Below are 10,771 nucleotides of genomic sequence, written 5' to 3' on the forward strand. Positions count from 1 at the left end.
TGGAGTCATGAAGAGGCGGATGCAAATGAAACGACTGAACATAGTTGTTAATTGAGTCATTTGTTTAAAGTCCAAGTGTTGACATCTTCAGATAGAATATAAATCTCATTTACTTGTTTTTTCTTTTAACAATACATCACACTTTTTTTATGTCTGCATGCATTGCAGGCATTGTTGGGAGAACAATCTGGAGAGTGCTTCTGATTAAATTTCAGTTGTAATAGAAGGCTTCATAATCACCAACACAAAATTCCTTTGTAAAAAATAGCGAAATGACAAAATGGAAATTACCTTCATGGTTTTTGTGACATGAAACTACTATGTTCTATTTGCTTATTAATTTTTTGGAAATGTTATATTATTATTTTATGTATGGCTCCTTTTAACCATAACTGTTTTATGTGACATAATTTATAAGTGTTATCTCTGTAATAATACAGGTAGAAGATTTTATATGATTTACTTCCACTTAATGCCATTTATTTTATTGCAAGTGTCAAATTGTAAAAATTCATTCTCAGCTAATTTAATTAAAGTTTCTGATTGGATGACACTAATCCATTTAATAAACCTTTATCATCACTTACTATGTACAAGGCTAATAATGCAATTCTTGTACCTCACTTCTGAAACCAGTACTACTTAGTATTTGTCACATAACTATAGTAATAAAATAATCTTAACAGTATGATAATTGAAATGTATTTAGTGCTAAATACTTGTGAGTTTTTATGGCCAAATGTATTTGAGATATAAAAAGTGAGTTATTCTTTATATAATGATTTCAAAGTCCTTAAGGACTTTTCTCATCAGTCCCCACAGAATTCTGTGTTAACATCATAATCAGTCCTAGTTGTTCCCTTCCAGATGCAGGTGAGAGTTAGGTATGTATCTTGAAGAATTTGTAATGAGTGATAGAAAGGAAATGAAACTGGTGGTCATCGAGTTGATTTTCTCATATGCTCAGACCAATACTCACTTGGAGCAATTCTTGCAGGATGGTATTAATCTCTGCGCAATTTACTGCCTGCCAAGAATGGGACAGGTTACATTGGCCTTATATTGTCTTTTTTTGGTTCCAGTTTTGGCAAGGATGAGGAAGTCATGTGAGGGACTTGTTATGACTGTGGTTGCAACAATTCACCATGCTTCTGAATATCCCCCAAATAAGATTTTCATGGCAGCATGGTCTCTGAATTCATTGTAATTTGCTATGTAATTTGTCATGTTACGCATATTGAAATTTTCCTTTTCTACTCCTAAAAATTGTAAATGAGTGCTTTTGATATCTTTAGATCATGTAATACTCTGCCACACCTTTATAGGAATGAGAAGACCAAGTTCTGACTACTTCATACTCATAAATCAAGCAGTCAGGCAGGGAGGCAGGCAGGCAGTCAACAGTTCCAACAGCATTTCCTATGTGTCAAGCGCTGAACTAAATTGTGGGGATACAAAGAAAGACGAAAACAGCTCTTTGCCTTAAGAAACTGACATTCTAATTGGGGAGACAACATACAAATAAATTGGTAAATATATTAGTGTCATCACAAATATTTATTGAGCATTCACTGGATTTATGGCTCTGCACTAACTTTACATTTTTTGACACTTTCTTATGGAAGACTCTTTAAAACACAACTCTTGTTTTTCAAAAGGAACAGGTGTAAACAGGAAATTGTAATGGAAATAAATCATTAGAAAAGTAATATCAAAATGCAATGTAATTTTGGCAAAAGCTAAAATTTTATGGTCAATGATCCTCTAAATAAGTCACACAATATCATATTGCAATTGCCTTTTCTATAACAAGATTATGAAGTAATTGCTATGTATTTTTTGTGTTTTAAAAATAATTGGAACACAGGTTTGAGAGCCTTTTATGTTCAGGTTTATTAGCATATAATCGTGGTAACCTGTTTTGAGGCTTAGTGTGTGCATTTACTGATTAGTGTGCCTCTTTTTTATCTGTGTGCAGATTTTCAATTGATAAAGGAATAGCTGGTCAGGTGGCTAGAACAGGGGAGGTCCTTAACATCCCAGATGCCTATGCAGACCCACGCTTTAACAGGTAAGAAACTCTTGGCAGAAGACACAGATACTTTTCTTCTTAAATGGTGCCAAGAATGGGCAATAGGTTGTCATAACCTAAATGATTCAAAGCCTTACCAGTTACGTATCATTTATGCTAGCTGTAATTATGTAAAATATATTGCAGTGCTTTACTAGCTAACATTCATGTAACACTTCAAGGTTCGCAAAGTACTTTACTTAGGTATCTTATTTGATCCTTACAACAACATTGTGAAATAGGTGGTCTTATTATCCTTTGATGATATTATAGATGAGGAGACTGAGGCTGAGAGAAATTAGTTGATTTGAACAGGGTCATGTAGCTAAAAAGTGTCTGAGGCACGATTCATTCAGTCTTCTTGCTACTGGATGTGAGTTCAATTCTTTGTCCACTTAGCACCTTCATCATTCTGTATTATATTGCCACAATATGAAAGAACTAGAGCCAGCATTAATCCACTTAGTTTCAAAAAGGCTTTAATCCATGCTATTAAATAGTCCTGATAAATGAGATGGTAAGGCACATAACAATAAATAACTACTTTTTAAAAAGTTTATTTGTTTGAAAATTCAGATTGGATATATTTCTCTAAATAGCATTTTTATTTACCACTTAATAAAAGAGGTAGTTTCTGGCAATACATCATTCATCAAAGGGAAAACAGTACAAGAATATCCTTTTAACAAGTTGGAATTAATATCTCTACTTTCAAATCAGTTTAGCTTTTTTTCCAAAATATTTTTGGGGAAGCTTTAAAAACAAACATTAAAAATTGTTTTTACATGCAATTGGGAAATAAGATATACAGGCAGTGGGGTATCGAAATCTATCCTGCCCTACAGGAACATAGATGGAGAAGGGGATGGGGGGGTGATGGAAGGGAGGGCAGATTAAGGGAAGGGGTGTTCAGAATGCATGCTGTCTTGGGGTAGGGGTTGGAGCGAGATGAGGCCAAAATTTGAAACTCAAAATCCTGTGGAAATGAATGTTGAAAACTAAAAATAAATAAATAAATAAATAAATTTTTAAAAAATTGGAAAAAAAAACCAAAGCATTTTGGATCAGGGATACTGTGCCTGTGATTTCATGGCTATAGAGGACTACTAATTAGGAAATTCCCTCTATCAAAGCAAATCATGAATTTTTCTACAGCTTAAAAATCTTAGAAATTTCTCTGGGTAACTGTGAAGTGTTTTGCCCAGGGTCACATAGTCAGTGTTCCATAGAACAGAGGCATCAAACAAGTGACCTGCAAGCCACATCAACCAGCAACACTTTCAGGTGCTGCAGGAACCAGATTAAAATGTATGTAATAAGGACATATTTAACAAGACTAATTTAAAAAAAAAACGATGCAACAGAGGTAATGTTATTATATGGTTTTCCAAGTCAATATGCAGCCAGCAGATCTCTTTTTGTATGGTTCAGTGGCCTTGTTTCTATTTGAATTTGACATCACCACCTTAGAGGGTGGGATTTGAATCATATTATCCTGGCTGAGGCCTCCCCTTCAGCGGCCATGTTGCCTCCTCAAAAATGTATGTCTGTTAGAGATACAGACCTAACTTTTGTCTAGTTATGCATTTTAAAAACAAGAGTGAACACAGAACTTCATCTCTTAATGACACTGTATTGAAAATAATTTATTTTTTAAACTGCTGTTGGACAGAATCTCTAAAGAAAAAAAAAGCTAACACTAAAAAATTGCTTCAAAGTTTCTTTGCCATATGTCTTGATTTTTAATCCAGTTACCATAACAACAAAAAGGAGATTCAAACAAGTTTAATGATTTTAACAATATAATTTGAAATATCTCCACTAAAATGCTATTCTGATATCTGATACTTTGTTATGTCATAGAGGTAAGTTTGGGTTCTCTCAAACCAGGCCATTGCCTTGAGCATGAATATCAAGCTTTCACTTCAAAAATCAACTTGATAGCCAACTGGTATCTCTCTTTGCTGGTGACTAGTTAAGGAAATTTCAAGAGTTTCATCAATAGAAGATTCGCTACTGGATTGTTTTGGCTGCAGCAATTTGTAAAAACCTAAACTAAGTTAAGAAAAATAAGTGCTAGGAGTGAATTCACACCAGGGAAATCATGGGTCCTTAAAGCACTAAGTTGTTTAACAAGAAAACCCTAATTTTTTTTATTAAAAACAAAATGAACAAAAAAAAACCCCAACCTTTCCATCCTAACTGGATGGATAGGTTATAGTCCTCCATAAGGACTTTACCACCTTCTGGGCATATGTCCTCAGCTGTAAAATGAGGAATTTGGGCTAGATGGCTCTTAGAACACTCCTAGCTGTTAATATTCTATTATTCTGTTGTTCTTCTAGCATCTGTAACAACTTTGTCATATCTCTAGGTCAGGGATTATTACACCTGTTTTACCAACAGGGTATCCAAAGCTTACAGTAGATGAGCCAGCAATTATGCAAATTAGTGGCAAAATTTATGTCCCAGGTATATCTTTGGAATATACCACACTTTTCTAAAAATGACATCATTGTCTTCTGAAGAGCTTTTGTCTATGTTCATTGCCTCTACTTTCTCTTCTCACTTCTCAACACTTTGCAGTCCGGCTTTTAACATCACCCAAATGAAATTGCTATCTCCAAAATTACTGAAGATCTCTTGATTGTCATATTTGTCTTTCCTTAATCTACACCCTTATTGAGCTCTCTGCAGTATTTGACACTATTGTTCACACTCTCCCTCCATATGCTCTCGCATCTTTGGATTTTGTGGCATCTCTCTCTGTTGCCATGTATCTCTATCTCTCCTTTAATTTCTCTCTTCCCTTCCTTCCCTCTCTTTTTCTCTCTTTTTCTTCCCTTCCTTTCTTCTTCTCTTTTCTACTATTTGACCATTCCTTTTTCAGTCTTTTTATTAGCACAACCATCCTTTTAATACTCCCTTATCTCTGGATTTCTGCCTAGGTCATCTTATCTCTGCTTTCTCTCTTTATTGGTATCTCCTGAATTCTAATTTGCCACCACTATTAGATGTTTCAAATAATTTTAGGCACCCCAAAATTAAAATTTCCAGAACATCTCAATATCTTTCCCTCAAAACCATCTACCTTCCAAATTTCCCTATTTCTTTTAAGAGCATCTCCATCATTCCAATCACCCAGATTTGCAGCCTCTATGGCATTCTTTGTTCCTTATTCTTACCCCACGTATCTAGTTAGTTGCTACATTTTATCGTTTTTCTGTGTCCACAACATCTCTCACCTCCTCCCTACCAGAAACTTAGGTTAGCCTCTCATCATCTCTCACTTGAACTATAAGCAATAGTCCACTGATTTTTCTCACTGCCGGATTTTTCTCACTGCCTTAAGTCTCTTGTCACTCCATTCCATCTTCCACTTAGAGACAGTATTTCTCCTAAAATACAAGTTTGACCTTGTCTCTCTCCTATTCGGTTAACTCCAGTGGCACCCTTTTGTTTCTAGGGTAAAAAAGAAACTCTGAAATTTAAGGTCCTTTGTAACCTAGTCCCGAGTATCCTTTCAACCTTATTGTCCCGTTATTCCACTTGATGCAACCTCTGATACTGCCAAATTAGCCTTCCTGTTTCTCATGCACTGTGCTACATCTCCCCTCTGTGTCTTTGCACTGGCTGTACCTGGGGCTTTGAAGATACCTGCAGGCCAAGTTTTCTTCAAGGCTTAACTTAAATATGACATCATATGTTTCCTAATCCCCTGAACTACCAATTCTTTTCCCCAACAGAAATGCTTTTGATTTTGTCTGTTTTATATATGTCGATGCCCTTGATCAAATGGAAACTCCTATTCTAATTCTTTCATACCTTCAGCAGCTAGCATGTATGTGGTACATAATAGTTATTTCATAAATGCTATCATCTTTTTCTTCAGACAATATCATTTCCTTCTGCCCCTCTAACATATTGTAGCTCTACAATTAGAGTAGATGAGCACTTGACTTTTTCCCTAGAAAACTCTTTAAAAAGAGAAAAAAGAAACAAATTGGTTTGGCAGAAAGAAAAAAATAGCTTTAATGAAATATTTAAGATTGTAAAGTTGGTTTTTGCATTGAATCTAATACGGTTGCCTTTGAACGCCAGTTGATATATCATACTTACCTGTATAGTTTCATTTTTTGCTGATTGTGCCTCCATACTCAGTGCTAATATTTTCTTAACTCTTTTAAATAATAGCAGTCTTATTAAATTAAGAGTTATTAGATTGATGACATGTTACTAATTTTCTTTTCTGTTTGTATTTTTTCACAACTACTCAGGGAAGTAGACCTATACACAGGTTATACTACACGGAATATTCTGTGTATGCCTATTGTGAGTCGAGGGAGTGTAATCGGCGTTGTGCAGATGGTGAACAAAATCAGTGGAAGTGCCTTCTCCAAAACTGATGAAAACAACTTTAAAATGTTTGCAGTATTTTGTGCTTTAGCCTTACACTGTGCTAATGTAAGTAATATTTCTCAAAATGTTTTCTTGAATCCACTATTGATTGAAAAAGCCTTATGTTGAAGTAAAGTTTTCAAGTATTTGCCAATTGTATTTTTTCTGTTGATTAGAGTGATTCATTATTTTATACATTTCATAATCACAGGAATATTACAAAATTTACTTCAATCAAATGAGCTTAATGAGCATAATGCCTATATCTTTATTCAGGTATCCTGCAAAGTGTGAAAACCCAAGAAAAAAGAAAGTTTGTGGAAAGCCAGAAATTATTGGTTCCATGTATAGTTCAAAATGAAAAAAAAAACAATTTAAGTAGGAAAATATTCTCTAGGTCATAATCTAAGTTATATGAATAATATTTAAGACGACATGACCAAAATTTAGTAACTCATATCATGATGTTAGCATTGGAATGGAATAGTATAAATTCTACTTCATGTTGGTGTGGTGCCCTCTTGTGGAGGAATGCATTACTGCTTCAACTTTAAGGAAAAATTTAGTGAAGAGACCTTATCCTGGGAAAGATTCAATATTTTATCTTAATATCACATTTGGAAAGACATTAAAGAATGTATGAAGTTAAATACTTTAGATGCATTTTAGGGAATAAATATGTGTTATTATCTTTTACCTAGAAAGTGTAATATCTGAGGGAAGTGAAATTGGAATGAATTTGAATAAATTGAATTTTAGAAAGAAGCATATTAGGTGGATGAGGGAAAAAAGAATGTGAAGTACAAGCAGAGACTAGAGGCAAGTGGCTAGAAGCTAACTGCAGTAAAGGTGTCAGATAGAGAAGTAGCAAAGGATCACCTAGAAGAGGTTGACAAAAAGTGCTGAATATGGTAGACTTTCCATGAAATAAATATTCATTTCTCTTTTGAACACATACTTGAAGACAGTAGAGAATAGGAATGATTAGAAGTAGTGCAGCTTTGATTTCATGATATATAGATATTCCTCCTGTTGGGGAGATCACAATGCATCTAGTAATTCTTTTCATCCTTTGTGAGTCTTATTCAAGAGACAGCTGATCATAATATGTGTTAATTGATTATTAGTAACTAATGCCTTTTACTTAGAATTGTCACCTTGATTACCAAAATGTTTTCTCCTTCTTTTTTTCTTAGAATTTTCACTTGAACAAAATTAATTTGAAGTAATGCAGTTTTTAGACTTTGTATACATAACGCCAGTAGAGGAGGCTTAAATAAAAAAAGCTGAAGAACTACTAACCTGTAATGTATTAGATAGTTGGCTTAACTGATTTAGGTAGAAAATTGATTCAATTTTTACTGGATTAAGTGGAAGTTGTGATTTTGTTTAGATTCAGTTTAAATGACAAGTTGTTTTCATATGATGGACATGTAACTTTACTGCCATTTCTTGGTACATCTCAAATTATGTAGTCAGTTAAGTATTAATTGATGTAATACCTTGTCTTCAAAAACATCCCCATATAGAACACTTAAAGAGGAAGATTATACAACTCCTTTACCACTTTCTTACAAAATCTTAATTGTATAAACTTATCTTTGCATAAACATTTGATCTTTGCTCCTTCATTAGAATCCTGATCTAGGTTGAGTGGGGCCCAACTCCTCATCCCTCTTTCAGTAGATTTTTATATACAATATTTTAGTAAGACAATATAGGAGTACTGTTACATATCTTGTTATTTAGATGTTAAAATATTGTTCAGTATATTATTCCTTCTTTTTTTTTTAACAATTCGTCACTTAACCATAAGATTCAATTTTTTTTTGTTTCATCACATACACAGAGACTTCTTAAGGGATTAGTACCAGAGATATTTTTAGAGGAGTCATTTTTAAGGAAACTTAACTTGTTACACCAGCATAATTCATTTTCTCCTGGTTAGTTTAGTTAACAGATGCCAAGAGACACATTTTTATTTGCTATATAAAACTGAGATTTCACTGGAAGAATTTTGGTTCATTTGCCTTTTTTAATTTTGAAATAGAAAATAACACGGAATAGGTCAGAGGGGGTCTTTTGACCTTACTCATGTGGTAAAACTTATAAGTTTGTAAGGGAGATGGGAGGAAGTGTTTCATTTCCATAGAACACCTAAATTGGTTCTCACAGACCCAAAAGGTGAGGAATTTTTAGTTGTTCAGTATGCACAGGCAGGTTAGTCCTTAACTTTACTCCCTTTGTCTTTGCCCAAATTCTGCCGTTTTTATATATCGTGTGTATATCATATGTCTTACAATCTTCTCTTTCTGAAATTACTTTCTCCTCTTGAAGGCTACTGATAACTATGTTCTCTATCTTTTCATTTATTGGCAGCTTTTATTTGTTAATTTCATTTCATTTGTTTTAAAATAAGTTAAAGATTTAGCAGGATCCTCACTACTGGACTATTGATCTCCCATTGTGATTAGAGTTCTTTAGTGTCTCCTGGTATAAATATGTTGTTTTTCTGTCATTTCAGTCTGGTCTGACTCTTCATGACCACATTCGGGATTTTTGTAGCAAAGACACTGGAGTGGTTTGCCATTTCCTTCTCCAGCTTGTTTTATAAAGGAGGAAACTGAGGCAAACAGGGTGAAGTGACTTACTAGGGTCACACACAGACAATATATGAATAACTAAGGACATACAAGATATACATATAGAGTAGAAGCAAGGTAATCTAAGAGGGGAAGGCACTAGCAACTGGAGACATCAAGAAAGGCCTTCCGTAAAAGGTGGGACTTGAGCTAAGTCTTAAAAAAAAAAAAAAACAACTCAAGAGGTGTAGGCTAAAGAAGAATATTTTAGGCAGGGAAATACCCAGTGCAAAAGTGTGGAAATGGAATCTAGAGAAGTAGTCCCAGTGTAGTAGGATTATGCATTGGGTAGGGGAGTCAAGTAGAAGACTTAAAAGGTAAGAAGGGTTAAGGTTTTGAAGGGCTTTAAATGCCAAACAAAAGAGCTTATTATGTGAGACTGGCATGTAATTAGGTTAAATATCCTTTCTCTTTTCTTTCCACTCCTTGCTCCTTCAATAACCTGCTCTTTAACTTCAAGAAATAAAATTAGTCTTATTAATTATAATTAAAGTTGTGTTCATGTTATTAACTACTTGCTGACAGCTAGTTTATGATGTTTGACAGAAATGTGATATATGCTGCTTTGCGTTGTAAATTTAGGTGTATTATACCTTTGCTTCGCTTACCAACTATATAGTTTAAATACTTGTTGTCATTCAAAAAACACAGTATCAGGAGAAGATGCTTCCAGTACCTTTTAGGAGAGTTCTGAGCCTAGTCCAGCATCATTCATGTGAAACTACTTTTAGCATCCCATCAAAGAACGTTACAGTTTCCTTTTATGTCAATTCAGCTTGCCACAGGCAATTGTTATACGCAGCTCCTCTTTAATTCTACTCGGAGCAAGTATCTGTATACAATTGTTCCTCTGTTCTGGTCTAGTAATTGCTTAAATTGCTTGCTCCATAAGACTTAGTAATAAACAAACACTATGTGTTCTAAGACCATCGGGACTCTGGGATACCGAGAACAGTTCTCATGTTCAACAAACTACAAAGGCAGTTGATTGTAGAGACTGACCTTCCAGACCTAGTGGTTTTTTGTATTTTGTTTGTTTGCTTTTTTCATTCTTACTACTTCATTTCTATTCATTTCTCCTTCCGCTTCTTTTTTAGAGAGCCCTTTCAAAAGATAAACATAATTCTTAGTTCGGGGACAAATATGATTTGGGGTTGAGACTGAACTTAAGATTTCGATATTTAGAAGCACTTAAACTCAGTGCTCCTTTGAGGCTTTGTTCTTCAGAGGTTCTTTACTATGTCATGAAGATAGGAAGCCTGGTGCTTGACTTTCATCTGTTAAAAAATGTTTGCAGAAGTGTTGTCTCTCTAATAGATTTAGGACATAAAAATGGTGAAGTAGCTACTATGTCTTTTTAAAATTAATTTATTTATTTTTAGTTTTCAACATTCACTTCCATAAAATTTTGAGTTCCAAATTTTCTCCCCATCTCTCTCCTGTCCCACTCCAGTTTGATATAGACTGTACATATACATTCATATTGAACCTATTTTCACATTAGTCATGTTGTGAAGAAGAATTAGAACCAATGGGAGAAACCATGAGAAAGAGGAAACAAAAAACAACTCAAAAAGAGAGAGCAAATAATATGCTTCGATCTACATTCAGACTCCACAGTTCTTTTTCTGGATGTGGACAGCATTTTCCATCATGAGTT

At 34.2% G+C, this 10,771-nt stretch overlaps 1 protein-coding gene across 1 annotated transcript in view; it reads left to right on the top strand.

Moving 5' to 3' along the window:
* PDE10A (phosphodiesterase 10A) overlaps positions 1-10,771 on the top strand; it is a 171,018-nt gene that overhangs the window by 83,896 nt on the left and 76,351 nt on the right. The window contains exons 11-12 of the mRNA XM_027841239.1: positions 1,979-2,071; positions 6,349-6,535. Coding sequence (XP_027697040.1) covers positions 1,979-2,071; positions 6,349-6,535 — 280 coding nt within the window. The remainder of the gene's footprint in view (positions 1-1,978; positions 2,072-6,348; positions 6,536-10,771) is intronic.

Source organism: Vombatus ursinus, unplaced genomic scaffold (assembly GCF_900497805.2).
Source record: "Vombatus ursinus unplaced genomic scaffold, bare-nosed wombat genome assembly UNPS02014857.1, whole genome shotgun sequence".
Taxonomy (NCBI): Eukaryota; Metazoa; Chordata; class Mammalia; order Diprotodontia; family Vombatidae; genus Vombatus; species Vombatus ursinus.